The sequence below is a fragment of the Chelonoidis abingdonii genome, chromosome 9, assembly GCF_003597395.2.
Source record: "Chelonoidis abingdonii isolate Lonesome George chromosome 9, CheloAbing_2.0, whole genome shotgun sequence".
NCBI lineage: Eukaryota > Metazoa > Chordata > Testudines > Testudinidae > Chelonoidis > Chelonoidis abingdonii.
The window spans coordinates 25,577,049-25,601,925 of NC_133777.1; the positions used below are offsets into that span (position 1 = coordinate 25,577,049).

The following is a 24,877-nucleotide window of genomic DNA, read 5'->3' on the forward strand; positions in this document are numbered from 1 at the left end:
CCACTCCCAATGGCGCTGCAAGTTCCGCAAATGTGGCCACGCCAGTGCGCTTGAAGCTGTCAGTGTGGACAGACTGCAACACTTTCCCTACTGCACTAGAAAGGCGGGTTTAACTCACAGCACTCTATATCTGCAAGTGTAGCCATGCCCTTACACTGATAAGCAATATATTCACATGATCTGCATAATTACTTCATATCTGACATCCCAGTCCTTGTCCTCAAAGGATACCTGCACAACACCTCAAAAGGCAAGCCTGAGAATTTAAATTTACAACTCTGCTAGACACTGAAAATCATGGACTTAAGACACTGAATTTATGGCTCGTTACAACAGTCTATAAGCCACAAACCCTCCTCTGTCCTACAACTGTAGAAGTGTTTAACTGCTCATATCACTTTGAATGGTCTTCTGCAATATGTGTTAAGCCCTTATCTGTTCCACCATCTATTTAGCTGTAAGTCTCTGAGCACCTGTCCCAGATCTGAATAAGAGCTCTGTTTAAGCTCAAAAACTTTCACCAACACAAGTTGATCCGATAAAAAATATTACCTCATCCTTCTTATGTCTCTATTATTTGCATAGATAAAGTGGGTGAGGTAATATCTTTTATTGGACCAATTTCTGTTGCTGAGAGAGACAAGCTTTCAAGCTACATAGAGGAAAAGCTGAAGAGCTCTCTGTAGCCTGGAAGCTTGTCTCTCTCACCAACAGAAGTTGGTCCAATAAAAGATATTACCTCACCCACCTTTTCTCTCTTATATCCTGGGACCAACACAGCTATGAGAAAACTACAAACAATATATTATTTACCTAGGCGTTTAAAATAATTATCTTACTCCCAAACTATCTCACTGCACTAGCCTTCTTGTTTTAATTCTACAAGGATATGAGAGTGTATCAGTACCTTAATGGCATCCCTTCTCAAAACAGTGAGCAAGGCACAATAAAAATCCAGGATCCTGGATTTAAATTACCATTTTCACATTGTGATTAGAAGATAGCATCAATTTTTTGCTCTCTTTCAGGGAGTCATGCTAGATTCCAAATAAGCAAAGCCTGCTAACAGACTCATTCGAAGTGCTTTGTTCAAGAACATAACCAAAAAAAATGAATTCAAAACAGCCTGGCTTTGAAGGGAGCATTTATTTGAATTAGTCTGCATCCACAAAAACAACAAGGAGTCCGGTAGCACCTTAAAGAACTGGGTTTTTTACCCACGAAATCTTATGCCCAAATAAATCGGTTAGTCCAGGGGTCCCCAATGTGGTGCCCGCGGGCGCCATAGAGCATCCACCGAAATTCAGCAGCATTTCGGTGGCGATGCCTCTGATGACGCTGCTTGCCGCCGACAAGCAACGTCATCCAGAGGCGTTGCCGCCAAAATGCTGCCGAAATTTGGTGGCATTTCAGCAGATGCTCGACTGCCGCCACGGTCCTTCATCTGGCGCCCGCCAGACGAAAAGGTTGGGGACCACTGTTAGTCTTTAAGGTGCCACTGGACTCCTTGTTGTTTTTATTTGAATTCTCTCTTGCAAATATGTACAAAGTGATGCATAAATATTTCACATCAAATTCCCTTCTTCTGGAACTTGCATAAAGTCTTTGTTGTTGTCCTTAAACTTTACAGAGCTTTTTCTTAAAATAGTGAGTTTCCCCACATCCCCCCCCAAAAATAAAGCCTGTCCACTCACATACAAAAATGATTTGCGAACATGCCATTTTTAAAAAGTTAACATAAGATAAAGCAATAAGGGTGGGAGGANCGAAGAACTTTGACACATTTCTGAACATTTAAAGCAAATATTTGTTGGAAGATCAACTACATTATGCTAGAACAGACAAACTTAATATAACATTAAAAAGAATCTTTTTAGTCACTTAAATCAGTGTTTTATCCAAAATTTGAGCTGCAATTCCCAAAGTACTCATGCAACTGACAAACTTGACAGATCTCAAAAATTAATCAATCATTCTGATGGTAATGAAGGGACACTTTCGGTTATTTGAACAACATTTTTAGTCAGTACAGGAGGAAAATAACTGAAGAATAATGGATGTGATGCAAAAGTGGTCTCTCTCAATGCATCAAAATATCAGCAACTGAAGCAACTGATCATTGGTTGAAGTTTAATCTAGGACATACAGAAGTGTGTGTTTTTGTTGCCTTAATACACTGCGACAGAAGAGGAAAGAAATGAAACAGCATGCATACACAAGCCAAAATCCATGTTGGAGCACACAGTTGATATTCTCTTTCATGAAGGATATTATTTATTTGTATTATAGCAGCATATGCAGGCTCCAATCAGATTGGGGCTCCATTGTGCTAAGCACAGTATACGAAAAAGACATCTTTAACTACACTGAAAACTGGTTTAAGGGTCCAGGATCTACAAATGATTCAAAAATAAAGGTTAGGATATTAAATGTAGTATAACTAAACACCTGTCAGACACACTGAATACCTGAAGTCAATAGCGTTGAGTCCCAACAACATGCCAGCAAGCATATTTGCTTCCTCTCCCAGGACAATTGCTCCATCTTCATAAAATCTCCTGCAAGAAACAAAATGGTTTTCACCACACACACACACACACACACACAAAAATCATGGAACCCATAACTTCCAGAAAAGCCATGGCAAAAAAGGAGACTGAATTATAATGCAATATTATTCAAATGTCTTTCATGCCGGATTCCCTCCCATAATTTCCACTTCATAGGCAACAAAGGTGTAGGATGCTGTTCTTTTTGAAGACTTAGGCTTTGGCTACACTTGCGAGTTACAACACAATAAAGCTGCCCCAGGTGCTCTAGCTCCCCATCCACACTGGCAAGGCATGTAGAGCGCTCTGACTCTGCAGCTACAGCAGTGCTGGTATTCCACCTCGGCGAGTGGAATAATGTTTGCTGTGTCCCTGCTGGAGCACCAGGGTGCCAGTGTGAACAAGGTATTACATTACTGAGCTGTGATCAGCCTCTGGAAACGTCCCATAATCCCCTTAAGTCAAGTGGCCACTCTTGTCATTGTTGTGAAATCAGCTGCAGTAATACGGAAATGCCCTTTCAAAGCTCTGTTTCGGAGAAGTCACCTGCTTATCAGCTCTGAGAAAAGCAAACGTTTACTGTTCGCTTTGAGTGAGTGAGAAGGGCGGGGGGTCTGAACTTTCAAGACAGCATGCTAACATACTCTCAGCACCCCAAAAACCCACTCTCCCGCCCACATACACACACTCTGTCACACTCCCCCGTATTCTCCCCCGCCATTTGAAAAGCACATTGCAGTCACTTGCATGCTGAGATAGCTTCCTATAATGCACCACTCCCAATGGCGCTGCAAGTTCCGCAAATGTGGCCACGCCAGTGCGCTTGAAGCTGTCAGTGTGGACAGACTGCAACACTTTCCCTACTGCACTAGAAAGGCGGGTTTAACTCACAGCACTCTATATCTGCAAGTGTAGCCATGCCCTTACACTGATAAGCAATATATTCACATGATCTGCATAATTACTTCATATCTGACATCCCAGTCCTTGTCCTCAAAGGATACCTGCACAACACCTCAAAAGGCAAGCCTGAGAATTTAAATTTACAACTCTGCTAGACACTGAAAATCATGGACTTAAGACACTGAATTTATGGCTCGTTACAACAGTCTATAAGCCACAAACCCTCCTCTGTCCTACAACTGTAGAAGTGTTTAACTGCTCATATCACTTTGAATGGTCTTCTGCAATATGTGTTAAGCCCTTATCTGTTCCACCATCTATTTAGCTGTAAGTCTCTGAGCACCTGTCCCAGATCTGAATAAGAGCTCTGTTTAAGCTCAAAAACTTTCACCAACACAAGTTGATCCGATAAAAAATATTACCTCATCCTTCTTATGTCTCTATTATTTGCATAGATAAAGTGGGTGAGGTAATATCTTTTATTGGACCAATTTCTGTTGCTGAGAGAGACAAGCTTTCAAGCTACATAGAGGAAAAGCTGAAGAGCTCTCTGTAGCCTGGAAGCTTGTCTCTCTCACCAACAGAAGTTGGTCCAATAAAAGATATTACCTCACCCACCTTTTCTCTCTTATATCCTGGGACCAACACAGCTATGAGAAAACTACAAACAATATATTATTTACCTAGGCGTTTAAAATAATTATCTTACTCCCAAACTATCTCACTGCACTAGCCTTCTTGTTTTAATTCTACAAGGATATGAGAGTGTATCAGTACCTTAATGGCATCCCTTCTCAAAACAGTGAGCAAGGCACAATAAAAATCCAGGATCCTGGATTTAAATTACCATTTTCACATTGTGATTAGAAGATAGCATCAATTTTTTGCTCTCTTTCAGGGAGTCATGCTAGATTCCAAATAAGCAAAGCCTGCTAACAGACTCATTCGAAGTGCTTTGTTCAAGAACATAACCAAAAAAAATGAATTCAAAACAGCCTGGCTTTGAAGGGAGCATTTATTTGAATTAGTCTGCATCCACAAAAACAACAAGGAGTCCGGTAGCACCTTAAAGAACTGGGTTTTTTACCCACGAAATCTTATGCCCAAATAAATCGGTTAGTCCAGGGGTCCCCAATGTGGTGCCCGCGGGCGCCATAGAGCATCCACCGAAATTCAGCAGCATTTCGGTGGCGATGCCTCTGATGACGCTGCTTGCCGCCGACAAGCAACGTCATCCAGAGGCGTTGCCGCCAAAATGCTGCCGAAATTTGGTGGCATTTCAGCAGATGCTCGACTGCCGCCACGGTCCTTCATCTGGCGCCCGCCAGACGAAAAGGTTGGGGACCACTGTTAGTCTTTAAGGTGCCACTGGACTCCTTGTTGTTTTTATTTGAATTCTCTCTTGCAAATATGTACAAAGTGATGCATAAATATTTCACATCAAATTCCCTTCTTCTGGAACTTGCATAAAGTCTTTGTTGTTGTCCTTAAACTTTACAGAGCTTTTTCTTAAAATAGTGAGTTTCCCCACATCCCCCCCCAAAAATAAAGCCTGTCCACTCACATACAAAAATGATTTGCGAACATGCCATTTTTAAAAAGTTAACATAAGATAAAGCAATAAGGGTGGGAGGAGTGAAGAACTGATTTAAATTATTTTGTGTCTTTTATACAAACTACTTACCAAGTTCTGTGGCTGCTGGAGAAGTTTCATCAGAGATGGATGGTTGTAACCTAAAACAAAAGAAGGAGACTATTTCCATCTGGTTTCAAGTAACCTTTTTGAAATTTATTCATCAGTATGTACTGTAGAAAACAACTTTATTTTCTTAACTTGCTTTTTTCTTAGTGTCATCTCTAACCTTTGCATGTATTAAAGTATTAAAGGCTGATTCTTTTCTAAAGTGGCACAAACTGTTATACCCCTATGACTTACAAACTTTTCAGTGGCTTTGGGACAAATGAAGTATCTGATTACAGGGAAACGTGCAATACCACTGAAGACTCTGGTGTAAGCCCTAAGACTGGTGAAGTCTTATCACCAAATTGACAATTGGGTTGAAATGGACACAACATGATCAACGTGCTCTCTGTATGTATATATATCTCCTCAATATATGTTCCATTCTATGCATCCGATGAAGTGGGCTGTAGCCCACGAAAACTTATGCTCAAATAAATTTGTTAGTCTCTAAGGTGCCACAAGCTCTTTGGTGATTAGTTCAAAGTGCTGCCATCCACTTGAGTGGTGGAAATTTGCTTCCTCTTCACTCTGGGGTTACCAAGTTGACACTTCCCATTTCTCTTTAGTCCCAAATGTATCTGTCATCCGCTTTCTTTTACTGAGAATGGTATCACTGTTGCTAGATCAGTGCCACTAATGTATTTTGGCTCAGTTTCTATTACTGTCAACGTTTAAAAAGCATGCACTGTGGACTGCTTATGTTCCCACTCTGAAGAGATTCTTTCCAAGAACAGAGAGATAGTAATCATAACCATGGCTTGTTTGCATAAAATGACCTTCATCATGCACTGAACATTGTATTTTTGTACACACTCATTTGTCCACTCAAAGTCAGTCTGGAAAATTATGCTCCATCCTTATGCTTCTAAGCCCATACTAGTCCCCAACTTCCAAGCACAAAAAAGATACAAATATCACCCAAAAGTGGCCGATCACAAAGTGGGAGGAAAGGACCCCACGGAGCATAATTCCACCTTTCACCCTTCGACTTGTGGAAGTTCATACACAAGAATGGCGCATAGTTTTGGCTCTTTGATTTGGTGAAAGAGGTATCTGATGTAATCCCAGGGCCGGCCCAAAACATTTTAGCATCTGAGGCGGGGAGCTCAAATGACACTCCCATGCCCTCTCGCTTGGGCCAAAACATTGAAAAATCTCAATTCTACCTTCTTCCTGTTCTACTCCTCTCATGGTACTGCTCTGCTACCTACCCCAATAAAGAAGAACTAACAACTTAAAATGCCTTGTTCAAAAACTTTAAGTAACACTTAACTTTCAAACACCTGAATAGCAAATGTAACTTTTCTTCTCTGCATAGTAAACATTGGCATTTTTATCTGTTTGAATAATCAAAGTGGTGCTTTCCATGCCTTGTTGGCTACAAAGATTTGAACTGTTTCCTGCTGAAGGGCCAGCTTATGCTCTACTGAGATGATTGCAAGGCCGACCAGCCTCTCCTGTGTCATTGTGGAGCGTAGATATGTTTTTATTAACTTCAGCTTGGAGAAGCTGTGTTCTCCCATGGCAACTGTTACAGGAAGTGTTAGAAGTATGCGCAGAGCAACAAAAGCATTTGGAAAGAGGGTGGTCATCTTATTTGTGCACATATATTCCAGAACAGTTGGAGTTGATCCTGCTGAAATGTATCTTTCAGTTCATCACCTAAATCACTCGCATCAATATTGCACGTAATCATGAGTCAACACTGTCTCTAGTGCCCTGCATTACTGATGTAGGTCTTCTTCAGGTATAGTCAGGAGTTCTGGAATATCATACAACATCCCAAATATACTGCTGTGTTCCTTGAGCTGCATGAAACGTTCTTCAGCTAACTGTATTGCATAATCTAGCACCCAGTTAAAGAATTCAACTTTGAACTGTTGTTTGGAGTCTCTTATGGGATTATCTCATGCCTCGTAATCAAAATGTCTTCTTCGGTGACTCTTGTCTTGTATTCTTGAATGGGTGGGAAAATAGCTTCAGTGTGAAGTTCCTCTGCCAACTTCTGTGCACTCTTCAGAATGTTTTGAAATCCCTCATCTGACTGGTAAGACTGTAGGTATGACTTTGCTTTGTCCAGTTGTTCCATTGCTCCAGATATATCAAGGTCAACACCTTGGAGTCTCTTGCTTACAACATTTATTTCAAACAGTATGTCATGCCACAACACTAAGCCACACAGAAATTTGAAGTTATGTATGTTTCTGGTGATTCCATTTCCCTCTGCCACTGTTCTCCACGAACAGTTCCTGTCATAGCATTATCCTCCATAATGGCAACTATGGCATCATCTATCTTCTTCCCAATTTGGTGTTGATAGGCTTTATCGCCTCCACTCGACTTTCCCATCGTGTGGCACTCAGTGGTTTCAGTGTCAGAGAGGATGTTCCCAGATGTTGCTTCAAAATTTGCCATCGATGAGTTGATGCAGAGAAAAATACATAGATGCTTTGAATTACATTAAAAAATTCAGCAGCCTCACTAGAAGCTGATGCTGCATCACTGACCACCAAGTTCAATGAATGAGAACTGCATGGGACAAAAAAAGCTCAAGGGTTTAACTCTCGGATCCGTGTCTGCACTCCTCTGTTCTTTCCTCTCATGTTGGCACCATTATCGTAGCCCTGACCTCTCATGTCAGCTATCGCAATTCCCGTATCTTCCAGCTTTTTAAGAAGCACATTTGTCATACCAGCTCCTGTAGTATCATCAATGTCAATAAATTCTAGAAAATGCTCTCTGACAGTCACCATTGCAGGGACATTTTCACTAGGTTCTGTTGTTGTTACAAAACACCATTAAAGTCATTTGTTCCATATGGCTGATGTCAGGTGTGCAGTCCAGAATAACAGAGTAATATCTTGCTGACTTCAGATCTGCCACAATCTTCTGTTTGACTTTTGTTGCCAGTAACTGTATGATCTCATTTTGAATTGTTTTTCCAAGGTAGTGGTGTGTGTACATTTCTTGGGTGGTGACTCTTCTTAGATGCTCCTGGAGTACAGCATCAAACTCAGCCATCAGCTCCACAATTTTAAGGAAGTTTCCATTGTTTGGCACATACAGCTGATCTGAAGTGCCGCAGTGCAGTGCTAGGTTTTGGGTAGCAAGCATTCTCACAATGGCAATGAGCCTTTTCAGAACATTTTGCCAGTAAAGAGACTCTGATGCAATCTTCTCTTGATGCTGATCATCTATGGTGGCCTTTAACCTTAGTTTCATCTCAAGCTCTTTCCTCCTATGGAATGCTCTCTGAGTGATTTTGCCTTCTCTTGCATGATCACCTATCTAGATTTTATCAATCTCCGAACGCAGCTGCCTAGCCATCTTTCAGAACTCCAAGAGCCATTTCAACATTCAATCTGAGTGCAAGTCTCTGATGCTGATCATTCTCATGGCATGCCTTTAACCTTAGTCTTCTCAAGCTCTTTCCACCTATGGAATGCTCTCTGGTGATTTGCTGCCTTCTCATGGCATGCCAGATTTCTAGCCAGATTTTTCCAGTCCTTTGTTCCTGTAGAACCCAATGTGGCTGGAACATTAGACTGGAAGAGTTTGCAACAAAAACAGTATGCAGCATTCTGGGTTTTTGAGTACATAAGCCATGGCCTCTCCACTTTGTCACCATTGGGATTTCACAGCTAATAATGTGTTGGATGGAAACTTCTGTTTTCATTGTGTTTGAGGAACATGAAGTTTTTCACTTGCTGTGGCCCATGCTGTACAAGGAAGTCCCTCAGGCTACTGCTCAAGTGAGTCCACAGTCCTGGATCATCTAGCCTTAAGAAACTCAACTCAGCAGCCTCCACCACACTCTTCTCTGATCTACACTTTTCTTCAGGAATGCACATGGTTACATCCATTTGAGATGGAGATATGAATGCTGCAGTAGCTGCCAGGTCACCTGCACTCTAACTAACTGGAAGATCAGGCATCTCCTCAGCATTCACATACTCACTGGAGCTAGAAGGCTCACTGTGAACATTTGTATCTATGAATCTCAGGAGAGTTCCTTCCTGCTTAGATAGAAAAGCTTCTTTTGCTTGCTTTCTTTATCTGAATGCTGCCTCAGAGGGGCATTTTCTTCTTTCACTCATGACTGCTGTTCTGTGCCTGCTATAGTGGCTCTCATTCAACTGAAGGGGACAAATAAGCAGGGTGTTAGTAGGGCTTGAGTGAGGGAAGATATCAGCGTCTTAAGGGCCTAACTGGCTCCTTCTGCTTCAGTTGACTGCCTGTTCTCCTCAAGCGGATTCAGGGAAGCAGCAGGAAACAGGAAGCTCCCTGAGAAGCTGGTGTTAATCAGTCCAGGCTCCTGGGGGTGTTAGGGATTTACATAAGAGGCTCCTCCTCCTCTCTCTCTCTGTAGCTCCTGCTGCTTTCTGTTACTCTCTCTCACCTTTTCTCCTGCCTGCCTGGTATGTCTCTTGTGCCCTCCTTCCTCCAGCACAGCACTCCACCATCTCTGTGCATCTAGAGCAGAGAGAATACATATACACCAGCAGCAGACAATTTTCTACACTCTAGGTCCTAGGGGCGCCCTCCACAGTCAGGAACCTGAGGCAGCCGCCTCAGTTCACCTCATGGTAAGGCCGGCCCTGTATAATCCCTGGCAAAGTAGCATATTATATCCAAATTAACAGCATGAACTGACACTGTATAGCAACAGGGTTTGGTTGCTCTCGAGCTATAAGAGTTCCTGTGGCCAATGGATAGCAAGAGCATCCAGTGACCTGTCACCCAACGGCAGACCCAGAAGTTCACTGTTCCCTATGGGAACTTTTGGCCAGGCCCACTTCCCCAGTGACATGCTACCTCAGGAAGTCAGCTTCAAAAACATGAAGTTGTGAGAGTTATTGTTCCCTTTCCACCTGTTTTTTTTCCCCAAAGGAAATAACACTTTGCAGGAAAAATAGCACTTCACTTAATTAATACTGAGAACTTCAGTTACTCAGCCAGAGGTTAAGGCCCTATTACAGTAGTGGGTGGGAAAGGTTCTGTGGCCTGCCATGTGCAAGAGATCAGATTTGTGATCATGACTGTTCCTTCTGAACTTAAAGTTTACAAGTCTGTAAAGGAAAGACAACGCCAAGTAAGTCTGCATTAAAATAAGTGTGGGTGGCAACTACACATTTACTGAACTCCTAGGTTAAGTTCATTTAGCTATTACAAGTTTCATTACATAATGCAGCCTATCAGAGAATTATGGACCAGGTTTAAATATAGGCTTTTTTGTCCCTAATAAAAAGGGACAGTTATAATTGTACAGCACAGGGGAAATTCAATGGCACAACAGCACTGTTCTAGCGAACGTTTTGTACAGATACCAACAACGCTGAGGCCTACTCAGCAGCGAGAAACACTAGGCATCACACAGAGCTCTGCCAATGGCTTGACAGCTCTCTCTGGCACATCTGTTACATTTGAATAGCTATTTTTCCACATTAAGCATTCATTCCACACAATCTCTGAAAGATTCTGCCTTTTTAAAAAAAGAACATATATTGGGCCACATTCTTAGCCATGCCTTCATTTGTGCAATGCATCTACATAAACCTACATTTTGCAGGTGCAGACAGCAGTTCATGATCTTTAATAATCCTAACACAAGATGTGGGTAAACATGTACACATACACCAAAGTACCTGGACAGGTGCATGATGAGGCTGTAAGCCAATCCTAGTGTATTTGTTTGAGGTGGAACACACGCAGTAATGCTACAATGGCAGTGGAGTGTACAAGTCTTTGTAACATGTTATAACAGTTGTTCACCTCCATTACCACTAGAGATCCCTAGTTATGTATCACTTTTTAAATTCAAGAAAACCATACCAAAACTTATGTTAGATGTGCTCATTTTATCATCTTTCATTATGCTGGGGATGGAAGGAGAGAAGATAGGAGCTAATCTTTATGCAAGATGTATGCAAGTGCAAGATCACTCAATCCACCTCAGCGTACAATAAATCTCTCCTTATAAAACTGCTGCTAATGATCTCTTACTCACGCTATACATTTCCAAATAAGAGGTGGCAGACATTTTTCATACATGGAGGTGAAGTACACATTGTGCAGGATGTGGTCCAGGGGCTTACAAAGATCCTCATCTAGGTACCATCTCTGCTGAACTCAACTCCTTACTACCTTTAATTCCCTGGCAGTATCTCAGAACATGTCACAGACCTAAAGTGAGACCAAATCCAGTCATCCTCACTACTTAAAGTAATATTCCCAGTGCATTAGAAATACACAGTTACCTAAAGAAAAACTATACATTCCTCTTACATGTCAAATAGAGAGGCACATTTTCTAAATTCCAGGGAACAATACGACTGGTACAAGACAGGAAGGCAGAGGGGGTTGGGAAGGTGAGCAGACTGGTACCTAAAATGCTATCAAAGCAAGAAGAGATTATTCCTGGGGCAATTCTGTGCCAAAAAATTAAAAATTCTGCACACAATATTTTAAAATTCTGCATATTTTGTCAAAACACCACAATATAATCACACCAGTTTCAATTATAATTTATTTCAAATTAACTGCCAGCAAGTATGTCAATAATATAGACAGCAAAAATTATTCCCCCAGGAGTAGAGAGTTAAAGAAACTTCTATGAAAACCCAGTTCCAGTTGGGGGGTGCTGGAGAGGGCTGCATGGTGCCTCCTCTGGTCCAGACACATGTCTCTCCCCTACCTGAGCCCAGTTGCAAGCTCCCCTGGCCCAGATACGTGCCCCCTCTCCTCTTCGACAGAGATCCTCAGCCCAGAGGCATGACGGGAACATGGTGTAGCCCTGCCCTTCCTCATCCTTTGCCAGAGACAGGTCTCCCAGGTCCACCCCTGTCCCCAAGTGGATGAGGAGCAAGCCCTGGAGCCAGAGAATGCAGAACCTCCATCCCCTCAGGCCGGACACTCAGCTCACTGAGATCCAGGCTCTGCAGAGTGCAGCAGCCTCTAGTGGTGGCCAGCAGCTCTGCAGCCCAAATCCTGAAGGAAAAACACGACATTCTGTGCAGAACATTAATTCTGCGCAAATTCTGCATTGTTCAGTGGCATCAAATTCTCCCAGGATTAAAAGATTCTTGGCTCGCTTCTGGCTTGCTTCTTCCCTCCCCCACTCTCAGTCCCCTGCTAGAGGCAAGCTGGTAGCTGGTTATCAGCTCAGGACCCAGAGCTGTCGCCCCAATTCGCTGTATCCTAGGGATGGCTCTGAATGTGATATTAAAAATAACTACTGTGAGCAAATGTAACACTACTTCAGAATATCAAAACAGGAGGATTCTTCTTCAACTACAATAAATACAGTTCATCTGGAACTCAACCTGTATGACCTGCGGCTACTGATATATAACATACAGTAGGAGTTGAGTGGAAAAGGAGAGTTAAAAAAATTGTTTTGATTTTCCAATAAGCTTTGTTCTCCAACATCATTGCAATGAGCTCTCTATGAATTGGAGGCCTGATCTCACAGGGTGCTGAATGCTATCAATTCACACTCATTTCACTGGGAGTAGAGGGTATTCAGTACCTAGTAGGAAGTGCTTAAGATCTTTCAGGAACAGATCATTAGCAGAGCCAGTGCAAGGATATTTTGCGGCCAAGGCGAAACTTCCACCTTGCGCCCCTCCCCTCCCCTGGAGCATCACTTATTATAAACTTTCAAAAATGAATTCTGCATAATGTGGCATTGTTCATTAGAATTAATACAGAGAGGGAGGATTTGGCCCATGAAACAATAACTATATTAAGATTCGGCCTGTGAAAAACTTTGAGAAACCTTGACTTAAATTTCTTTGGTGACATGATGTAATATTCAGCACTGCCAACCTCAACCATTCAGAACTCATGAGTTGGGCCCCCGTAAAATCACTTGGTATCTGACCTCATCCTCAAAGGAAAGCTGCAAAATGCTTTTCAGACGATGAGCCTGGAAGCTTGAATTCAAAACGTTGCTAGACATTAAAAATCATGATCTTCATAAAAATATTGGATTTATGGTTAATTACAACAACTTGCAACCTACTAATCTCCCCTTTTGTCCTGGGATTACAAGGGAGTTAATGGGCTACTTCACCTTGAATATGTGCTAACTACTTGTGCTAAACTATCTGTTAGATCTAGTGCTTAGCTGTGACACTGTTAGTACCTTTTCAGACCTGAAAAAACTCTGTGTAGCTGGAAAACTTGTCCCTCTCACTAACAGAAGTTGGTCCAGTAAAAGATATCACCTCATCCACTTTGTGCTATCACATTATTTAAAAGAGACAAGGAAGTGCATAAAATCATGTGTCCCTGTAGCTAAACCCCATCACCTTGGTCCTTTTCAAGTGTTCATAGTAATAAGTTCAATAACAGATTTGCAGACCTTTGACATCTCTACTTAAAAATGACCTGTTCTTTATAAAACAGGCGTCTCCCGTGTGATTTGATATTGTAAAGTTTGTCTAAGTTTAAACTAATATTTATGGAAATTTCTGTTTCTATTTGACATTGACTCTTCTTGTGCATAATATGTGTTTCTTACTTTACTAATCACTTCCTTATGTGGGAAGTGTGAAACCAACTGTCTTGGCATGATTTTCCTAGGTTTTGTGGCCGTGTTTTATAACCAGTTGAATTACTTTTTAAAATGTTAGTTACATTAATTTCTTTGTATGCTATGGGTTTCTGAATAGTTTAAAAAGCAGGACACATCATTGCAGCTGGAATTGTTTTCTTGATTTAAACACTGCAAATAAAAAAAGTTGAGGCATATTTTGAAAGTAAGGTCAATGCAAATAGCAAGTTTTTAATCATGTAACTTTTAAAATAGGTTGTTTTCTCACAAATATCCCAGATTAATCCATACAGGGAAATACAGTTAGAAAGTCCAGGGGTTTTTTGAGCAGTGGAGGCTTGGCCCATGCAACATTCAGGGAAGGGGACCCGAGTGGCTGCAACTTACAACTCCGAGATTCAGATTGGTGCCGGGAAGGTTTCCTGCCAAGCCACCTAGACAGAAATACCAAAATGCCTCAAAAAATACTATTGCCAGGTATTTCCAACATAATCGAAAAACACAGGAAGTTACATGAAAGTATGTCCTTACCAGACATGCCAAACCCGTGGAAAAAATGTAGAAATTGGGCTTGTTTTTGGCTTAAGTGGCTCGTGAGTTGCTCGTTGGCTAGTTTTTGGCTTGTAACTTGTTGCTTGTTTGGCTTGTAGTTTGATGCTTCTTTTTTTTGATCAGCTCCTGGCAAGCAGGGATAATGGGAGGCAAGCAGGAGCAAGGGTGGGAGAGTCAGGGGTGTACAGCAGGCTTACCACAGTCCCAGACTGCTCACCAGGGTGATCTAGTCACAGAGTGTTAGGGTTCTTAGGGACTGGCTTGTTTTGGGCTTGTTTTGAAATGGAATTAGCTTGATTTTTGGCTTACTGTGAAAGTTGAGTTGCTTATTTACCATGTGAAAGTTGTCAACTGTGGTCCTCACCAGCTTTTTAGATGAAAAAGATTCACAAAAGCATCAGATCTTTAGAAGTTAATCTGAAAAGAACCCCCCTGACTCTTTTGGGAACTGAACTTCCCTAATAGGACACCACTGTTCCACATTCTTACAATCAAGAATGCAAAGCTAATAATAATAATAGGACAAGTAATTAGTAGTGGAAACAATTAATACATTTGTCTTCAAGCCATCTGACACTCAGTTATTGGTCTGACATCTGGGAGCACTGGCATTCAGATGAATTTTCAAATAAATTGCTGACAGTAAAAATCAACTGAACCCAGCGTTTTCTTTACCTTTAGCTCAGACTGGAACTTTGAGTCCTTTTAAACATATTTTTATTTTAATAACAACCCTCATCAAAGACCAAGATTAAATCTTGAGCTGTTTCAGCAATGAATACTTAAACTTCTGCATTAATCTTTCCCTTCCCTACTACAACATCTTTAAGAGAATACATTAAATTTTTAAGACCTAACTCTGATAAAACCTGGAAATGCTAAATATGAACCAACACTCATATGGCACACAGTTCATTTGTTACAAAGCAACATGTCTGAAGGTAGCATTAGACAGAAGTCAAGCAATGCTAACTGCTGTAGTTTGGGCCCCAGGAATTTCTCTGAGCTTGGAGAGAAGTCATGATCAATTTTTTTTTTTCAGAATAAAAAATAAAGGACCCATAATCTGGGTCTCAATCCAGAGTTGAGAACCCCTGTCCTAGTCACACCTTCTCAAGGCTTAACTTTTTCTTAAACATCCTTCTCACTCTATACATCAGACTGCAGTCCTCCACTATCTAACACCTAAATGCATCTTTTCAATCATGACCAATACCACGCACACTGGGCTAAATTCTGATCTCAGTTACTCTGATAATACAGAGTAATGTCAATGAGGTCAATAGAATGACTCAATTCACAAGAGTAAAACGGAGATCAGAATCTGACCTTATATTTCAAAGGAGTCCCTAATAAACAAACACCATTATTTGCTTGAATTAAGTTGCTCTGAAAATACTGCCTACCTCCTGTTCTCCTCTCTGCATGTAGTTCCTTTTATACTAATTTCTCCTTACCTCTATTCCAGCTATACAGTACATCATCCTTCACTTGTCACTAATTCTACAGTAGATAATTATCTTTCAAAGAAGAAAAATCTGGCAGCTAGGAGGTATCAAGGAGGAAAAACCAACTTCCTAACACCCTAGTTTTTACGTGCAACACACATCATACTACATTCTTCCACAATTAATCACCACACATTTCTCAAATGTAAGAAAAAGGAAAAGGGAAAATTACATTAGAAATGCCCCCACCAACCCACATACTAATGAAAACATCTCCCTAATTATCTCTAGTTTAAAATTACATCACCACAAGTGGCAACTATGTATCTAGCTGAAAGACATCTGCCCTGTGTTCTGATACACTAAACAATAGCTCTGACTGATCCAACTGCATGACCTTTCCACTGAAAATGCCCTCATACTATGGCTACAGGGATGTCACCCCCAGGAACCAAGAGCAAGAAAGACTCTCCAGATCTTAAAGTCTGTGACTGGATATGGTGATCTTTTAAATAACTCCACCTCAAGCTATTTAGGGCTTTACAGATTGTACTCGTGACGGGTTCGGTCACAGACTCCCTTGGGACTGTCACTTGATGTGCTGAAATTAGCTCTGAGCCCCATTTTCCCTGCAGTTTGGGACTTTCAGAACCCCGTTTTGTTGAGCCAGACACACTAGCCTGCTGCAACACAGACCCAGGGTCTGGTCCATGCCCCCAAAGCTACAGACTTAACTGAAAACAGCTTAGCAGATTACCTGTCTCCAGCACCCAGACACCTAGTTCCCAATGGGATCAAACCCCCAAATAAATCTATTTTACTCTGTATACAGCTTATACAGGGTAAACTCAAATTAACCACCCTCTATAACACTGATAGATAGGCACAGCTGTTTGCTCCCCCAGGTATTAACATTCACTCTAGGTTTATTAATAAACAAGAGTGATTTTATTAAGTATAAAAAGTAAAATTTAAGTGGTTTCAAGTAATAACAGACAAAACAAAGCAAGTCACCAAGCAAAATAAAGAAAAAACATGCAAGGCTAAGCCTAATACATTAACAAACTGGATTACAGGTAATATCTGAACCTTAGAGATGTTCCAATAAGCTTCTTTCACAGACTAGACTCCTTCCTAGTCTAGGCCCAATCCTTTCCCCTGGTACAGTCCTTGTTAGTTCCAGCAGACATCTCAGGTGGTAAGCAGGGATTTCCTCATGACTGGCAGCCCCTTTTGTCCTGCTCCACCCCCTTTTATAGCTTTGGCACAAGGCGGGAATCTTTTGTCGCTCTGGGTCCCCACCCCTCCTTCTAAATGTAAAAGTGCCAGATTTAAGATGGATTTCATTATCAGGTGACATGGTCCCATGTCACTGTAAGACCCCTAGTCTCCTTTCCCCATGGTTTGGCCCACACGTACACAGAAAGGCTTTCTGAAACACCCTTAACGGCCTCCACTTAATATGTTTACATCAGTGATACAAGTTCATATTTTATTTTCCTAACTGCAGATATAGAAATAATACATGCAGACAAATAGGATGAACACACTTAGTAGATTACAAGCTTTCTAATGACACCATACAAGGGGTATTTAGCATAAAGCATATTCCAGTTATGTCATATTCATAAGCATATTTCCATTAAGCATATGGAGTGCAACGTCACAGTACTCACACACCTGCAAAAAGATAGCCAATGCAGAGCAGAAAGCAGATTGGGTTATGAATTCAATGTGGCTCAGCAAACTCAAGAGAAGGGCAGCTACATTCCATACTACCTGTAGGTCTTGAGTCCTTGTTATGGGTAGCCCCAACCAGAGTGCATATAAATAATTGAGCCTGGGAGTCATAGGACATTGATCAATGATGCATAGCCTGCTTTGGAGAGAAATGTTGCCAGCCATTAGTGACTATACCACCTATGGTAGCTACTTCCTATCTGCGAATCTACAGCCTGTAATGGATCCAAAGAAACCTTGAACAGGTATCTATCTTGGTAAAGGTCAGACAAACTCCTGCAGTCAAAGCTGTACTCTCAGCCTTAGCCTGTTCATCAAAATGCTTTCCTTACCTATCAGCATCAATTTGTCTTAACTCAACTGAGCCCCAGCCAGTTCGCATGCACCCAGTCTCTTCCATTTGCTATCAGATGCTGTTCTTTCCCATTGTTTAAATTAGAAAAGATTTAGATCTAAAGCACTGTTATTACTGCTGACCAAAGTATGTTCCCTAAACGGGCACAGATATACACTGAACACAAGAGTCACAAACACTGAATCCAAACATAACACTCTGGGGAAGAAAAATAACCTATTACCTACTCTTTGAGCGCTCCAGACAGAAGGAGCAAACCTTTGAAATACTATTCCATCAACAACAAGTCACTGCAGGAAAGGCAATCAAGCCTTGTGGTCAGTGGTAGCTTTAATGTATGTTGTATAACTTATGATTTTATTTTCTCTGTACTGAAACTTTCAATTCCTATGGTTCTGCCTGTCTGCAGAAGTATTTCTGTTCTCAGAGTTGCTGTGGCGTATTACAGCTGAGACCACGCACTCTCCTGGTTGCTTCTTGCTCTCCTTAAACTAAAACAAGTGAGGGAGTCTATTTGAGACTGAAAGAATATATTCTGCCCTTTTCACAGGGAAACATTACCGTATTGCAGGTTGCTGATAGGGCTAACTAAATCAAAGGATGCTTAACTTATGCCCATCACTAGTCAGTTGGACTACTTGCATGCTTAAGAGTAAACAGACATGTAGACATATGCAGGACAGGGGCCAAGCATACCTATTTTAAAGTCTGATTTTAAAATAATATAAGGCCCCAGGCAGGAACTAGTATATTATTTTATACTCCCTCTGTTTGGTAATTTGGAAACCTCATTTTCCTTGGTACTGACAGACCCTCACTTCATATTGATTTCATAACTAAGCATATCATGCCCCTAAATTCCTTGTTCTAGTTTTATCATAACAGCCAACCTTTTCTTTCCAAGCACTGACACATGAGAGAGGATCAATTTTAAATACTGTTTTGAATATTTTGGTTTACAATGAGTAAAATCTCAACAGTATTTTAATTGTGTGTCATGCTAGCAGGAATCAGTTAAGATTAATTATGAAGAAAGTAGATCTGGTTACTCAAAGACAACACAACTGAGTATGCATTGAATCTATCGGTGAAGTATCGGGGGTATGCTGAGGGAATGAAGTGATTAGTTACTGCTGTTGAAAAACTACCCGCTGTATGAGAGACTTCCAGATTAAATCCTATGGAACACTGACATTAACAGAGGCTACTATCCAAGAAGCTTAGATACTAACTTCCATATTGCTTGTAAAAATGTGTAGATATGCTGCCTTTATTCAGATGCCCCCTCCCTCTCCAAAGCACAAATTCAGAGTGTCCTCTCCCCATTCTCTTTCATTTTTCCATCCACACACAATGTCCATCCTGACTCATGCCATCCTCTTCTTATTCTCCATACTCCAGCCCCTGCCATTCTGAACCCCTCCTCACGTTGTTCATTCTTCTCTCTCCTCTGGTACATCTTGTTGCTTTCCTACTCTGCATACAAACCCCAGACAAGTGAGGTGGAGCCCCTGAAGCCTGACTCTTTCCCCAAAGCAGGGCAGCTCTTACTAGGCTGCTGGATTTGTGGCCCCCCAAGCACTTCTGAGCAGGACTTACATCCATGTGAGTTTGATAATTCAGTTCCTCTTCTTGCCATTTAATCTTTATATAAATATTATGAACAAAGAAAAAGTCCAAAAAGCAAAATATAATGGACATTTTAGGCTGGACATTTTAGGCTGCTGGCACTTGGGTCAGCAGCCTCAGGGCTTTCATTCTCCCAGCTTATGTCTATACTACAGTTAGACACCCATGGCTGGCCCGGGCTCACAGGGCTAGGGCTACGGCTACGGCTACGGCTAAGCAAGTGTTTAACTGGGGTGCAGACGTTCAGGCTTGGACTACAGCATGAGCTCTGGGACCTTCTCGCTAACCAATTCATCCCTGTTGCTCAATCTCAGATCCAAAACGGATGACCCTCTAGTTGTTTCCTTGTCTTCCTGAAAAATTGTGCCTGGAGGGTATGCCAGAAATGCTCCGATTTCACCAACCCACCAGGCAGAGGTGATAGCAACAAGAAATGCTCTTTTCATAGATAAATGAATATAGGAGCATATTGCCATTGGTTCGAATGGAGGTCTAGTAAAAGAGTGTAGGAAGAGGCCAGGGTTGGATCCCGTATGTGAGGGTAAAGATTTTGGAGGCCTTTTAGGAATCGTTCCATGGGTGAAGACACAGTGGCCGTCTATCTGTTAGTGAAAGGTCATGATGGCTGCCAAATGCACATGAATGGAGCTTGTGAACAACCCCAATTGCTTAAGTTGTAAAATATAGTCCAGGATAAGTGGTAATGGAGCACTTATTGCCTTGACTTGATTGGAGGTGCACTAGGACTGGAATCTAGTCCATTTGTGGAGGTAAGTGTGTTGAGTCATGGCACATCTGCTATTAAACAGTACTTGCTTAACTGCTTCCCAACAGGTTATTTCCACATTCCAGAACCATGGAGGAGCCATGCTTTCAGGTGGAGCAGGTTGATTGGGATGGAGGATGTGACCTGCAACCTGTCGAAGGAGTCAAGGAGCTGAATGGAGAGAGATTAGAGGGTATACCATCATGCAAATGAAGGAAGTATACCAGATCTGTTGTGGCTATGTCAGAGCTATAAGGATGACATGGGCTTTGTCACCCAGGATCTTGTGGAGTACTCGGAACAGAAGGGGAAAGGGAGGAAAGGCACAGAGAAGCAGCACATCCCATGTGATGAGGAATGCATCTCCCAGAGCCTTGTTTTAGCTATTGGCATTTGGCAGGAAATAGCCCAGTGTTTTTAATCTAAAGAGTCTTTCAAACTTCATTTCTTATCTCTCTGCACAGGAGCTTATTACTTCTTGGTCTTTGCTGATAAGGATGTTCTAGCCTGGCAGTCCATTATTAAATCTTCTGGCGTACAAAGTCTAACAGATTCATGCAAAGTTTATTGGATTTACTTGCAGAGAGATAAGTACAAAAAAGACTAGTGCCCTGATCCAAGTATTCACATTCATGCTGACTTTGACATAATTTTGCTCAAGTATCCTTTTCAAAACATGCAATCTACAGCTCCACCAGCATCTGCCACATGTCTAGCAGTGCCTTCATGCTCCTAGAGTCCAGTCATCTCTACTGACATGTTTTTCACAGCAGATCTCCAACAAAGATCTATACAATGTATTAAATATATGTAGTTCAGGAAGCTTGCTGTTTCTGCACATTTTAAATCCATATCCTGAGCAGCTGTCAAGAACTAAATCACAGTTCCGTAACTGCAGGATTTTCACCATGCTCCCTAGGGAGCAAAACAAGTGGCTTTTGGAGCACAAGAGTTGGGCTTATGGTAATCAGCTATGATTTGTGATGCCCAAAGCAGATCCTGAGAGGTAAAGCTGTACTGAATAGAGTAGAGAAAAGCCAGTTTGCACCATGTCACTGTATAAGAAAGCTGAAGGGTGTAAAAAAGATTGTATGGAGCAATTAAACATTTTTTTTTTTTTAAAGATGACTTGATTGCGGAGACAAGGATGATACTGAAGAAAGGGGCCCAATGCTGAAACAAGAGCACAGCCAATGGATTCTGACATCTTACAACTTCATATGGACAAAGAGGGAGAATGGAGGAGAAGATTTTTCTAATAGAAAAGAGCCCACAGACTTTCTTTGGGATGTGTACACTTTTTGTACCACTTTACACTGGTTTAGAAACCACTCAAGTTAAAGCAGTACAACCACTGAGCATGGGCACGGTTATACCAGTATATAGGTATTAGTATCTACATTGCATGTTTCTGTAAATTTACAGAAACCGATATACTTAATGACTTTGCTGCATTGCACATAGGGGAAGATTGGTATAATTTTAAACGTTCATTTGTTGAATATGTATGGTAATGCTGAAGGTTAATGTTGAAATACAAAAGTCCTACTAGGGTCATTACAAAAAGGAGTTGGTGCCATTATTTTCATATGTCTGTGGAACTGTGGCCACATTTTTAACCCACTGGCACAGTTAGTTCCTGCTTAAGAAAGGCCCAGAATAGGAACAATAGTGATTACTCGCATTACACCCAGCTTCAGCCTTTGAAGTTAGGCTCTGCTTGCTTTTATATGCATCAAACACTCAAACTCATCAACTGCCTAAAACAGATATGGAAGATACAGTATAGGAATATAACAGACAGATCAGATAGCTAAATCTCTCTTCCTCAAGCAGGCTTAAAAAGGTATTGAACTAAGGGCAATGGATGACTGAGGGGACTGGTAACAGGTTAGGGAGTCTGCTACACTTAGGTCACTGCTTTGAACCAAGAAAGTGAAGTCCAGAAGTTCTTTCTATCTGCTGGGGGTTTCACTGTCTAGATGGAGGTGAGTTGGTGGGTTTCAGTCCAATTCTAGTCATTTACTATATTAAGGGCACATTTATAAACAATTTATAGAGTGTTAATAAACTATTAATAGATGTTATAGACCTGAGCAATATGTATTATAGATGGTTGTAATAACCATCTATAATACCTTCTGATGTGATTAGCAGCAACAACTTCTTTATCTCTTGGATTCCATAACCACTCATTATGCATTTATTATGATGTCTATCAGTTATTAACCCATTATAAACTATATATAAATGTACCCTAATATAAAGCATGCCCCCAGTTCTTATTTCACACCTGTTCATATCACAAAAGTCATGAAGTGCTAAGGATGGGATGGGCACAAATAGTGAACTTCCCCTAAAGATCATCTCTCTGATTCAGACTGGAGGCACACTGACAGAGCAATGTAAGTGGGTGATACCCTTCCACTGTCTGTGCTGTACTTGTTCTGCGAGTAGAGGATTTAAGTCTCTGATGCAGTCTATCTGGCATTAAATTCACTTAGCAGTTATAGTTTATCATCCTCATCAGCTGACAAGAGGATGGTCTATTACAATTCTGAGAAATTCATTACTTATCAGATAAAATCCTGGACTTCTTTCAGCTAGCTGCAGAACTCCATACTGAATTCTGAAAAATCAAACTAAGTGAGACTTGCCAAAGTTCTGTTTTTCATAAACAGGAATGGGGGAAGGAAGAGCCAAACCTGACTAGCCAAAGAGCCTGGAAAATTTAACTTCAAGCCATAATCTTTGCTCACTGTTTCGACTCTTTTCTATCCTTGAAGCTCACCACTGAAAATTATGTAAAATATTAGAATGGATATATCAAACATTCCCCTTCCTTCACCTTGAATAGGCATATCATCAAATCCCATTCATTTCCCATAAATCTACTTTTCCATGTTTTAACCCTGCCCCAAGAATATCACCCAAAGTTGACTGCACTTCTTCTCTGTAAACACCATGCACCCAATTAACTCATTCCTCCCCATTTCTCATTAGACAGCTACAGCGTGAAAACAGAGATGTTCATATAAAATCACTTCTGGGTAACAATGTAGTTCAACAAACATACTCACTTTTTTTTTTTTCAAACACACAAACTGGGAAAGAATTTTTCTAATTTACACTTTGGGGAAGAATTATTACTTGTTTTTTCAGATGTGTGGATGGGATGAAGTTTACCACAAAGAAGAAGAGAAAGAGAAAAATGGAGGGAAGAATTTGACTTAGTACATACAACATAGTGACCTAAGCTACCATATACTGTTGAAAAATCCAACCCACTTGCTCTGTGCCAGAAGAGGATGCTAGCAATGGAGTGTTAACAATACACAGCAGCGGGCAAGTACCATTGTCTACTTAAATCATTTTGCCTGTTATGGAAGTTTCTTCTCCATTGACTAAGCAAGACCATCATTTCTACAACTTCTACAAAGTTTTTTGAGATCTTGTACCAAAAGTGATTTTATCCTAACAGATTTGTTTTCTAGTCTTAATAATTTGTGTTTCAAATATTAAGCCATCTCCTTTTGCAAATTCCTGACAGGCATCTAAGAACTGATAATGCTCCCATTACTGTGGCAATTACATGCAAAATACGGTGAAGACTAGAATAACTTTAAAATATAATTGGTGATTAGTACACAAATTAAGAAACCAATTCCTTAAAGGATCTGGACTACATACACCTAGACATATCTTTCATGAATGTCATCACCTGACTCCAGTAATAAGAACATGAGAACAGCCATTCTGGGTCAGACCAAAGGTCCATCTAGCCCAGTATCCTGTCTTCCGACAGCGGCCAATTTCAGGTGCCCCAGAGGGAATGAACAGAACAGGTAATCATCAAGTGATCCATCCCGTGATTGCCCATTTCCAGCTTCTGGCAAATAGAAGCTAGGGACACCATCTCTGCCCATCCTGCCTAATAGCCATTGACGGACCTATCTTCCATGAATTGATCTAGTTCCTTTTTGAAGCCTGTTATGGTCTTGGCCTTCACAACATCCTCTGGCAAGGTGTTCCACAGGCTGACTGTGCGTTGTGTGAAAAAAATTACTTCTTTTCGTTTGTTTTAAATCTGCTGCCTTTTAATTTTATTTGGTGGCCCCTAGTTCTTATGTTCTGAGAAGTAACACTTCCTTATTTACTTTCTCCACACCAGTGATTATTTTATAGACCTCGATCATATCCCCCTTGGTCTTATTAATCTCTCTGCATACAGCAGCCATTCCCATACCCCCAATCATTTTTGTTGCCCTTTCCTGAACCTTTTCTAAGTCCAAAATATCTTTTTTGAGATGGGGCGACCACATCTGCATGCAGTATTCAAGATGTGGATGTACCATGCGTTTATACAGAGGCAATATTATATTTTCTGTCTTGTTATCTATCCTTTTCTTAATGATTCCCAAAAAGCATGGCATATGTGCTCTAGACATATATTTCAAATATAAGAATAAACAATATATATATGTATATGTATATATATATATGTATATATATTGTGATACAGCATGGCCAGAGGGCAGCATAAGAGTGTTAGCAGGGGGCCTTATTCCCTGCCAAGGGAGGAAGGTTTGCTTTAGATTAACTAGAACAGCTGTGGCCAATTAGAGCACCTGACT

General features: G+C 41.0%; 1 protein-coding gene across 3 annotated transcripts in view; it reads right to left on the minus strand.

The window, feature by feature from the left end:
- The window catches only part of ABAT (4-aminobutyrate aminotransferase), a 164,268-nt gene that overhangs the window by 42,242 nt on the left and 97,149 nt on the right, over positions 1 to 24,877 (minus strand). For all 3 annotated transcript variants that reach the window (XM_032769066.2, XM_032769067.2, XM_075069286.1), the window contains exon 6: positions 5,137 to 5,186. In XM_032769066.2, coding sequence (XP_032624957.1) covers positions 5,137 to 5,186 — 50 coding nt within the window. The remainder of the gene's footprint in view (positions 1 to 5,136; positions 5,187 to 24,877) is intronic.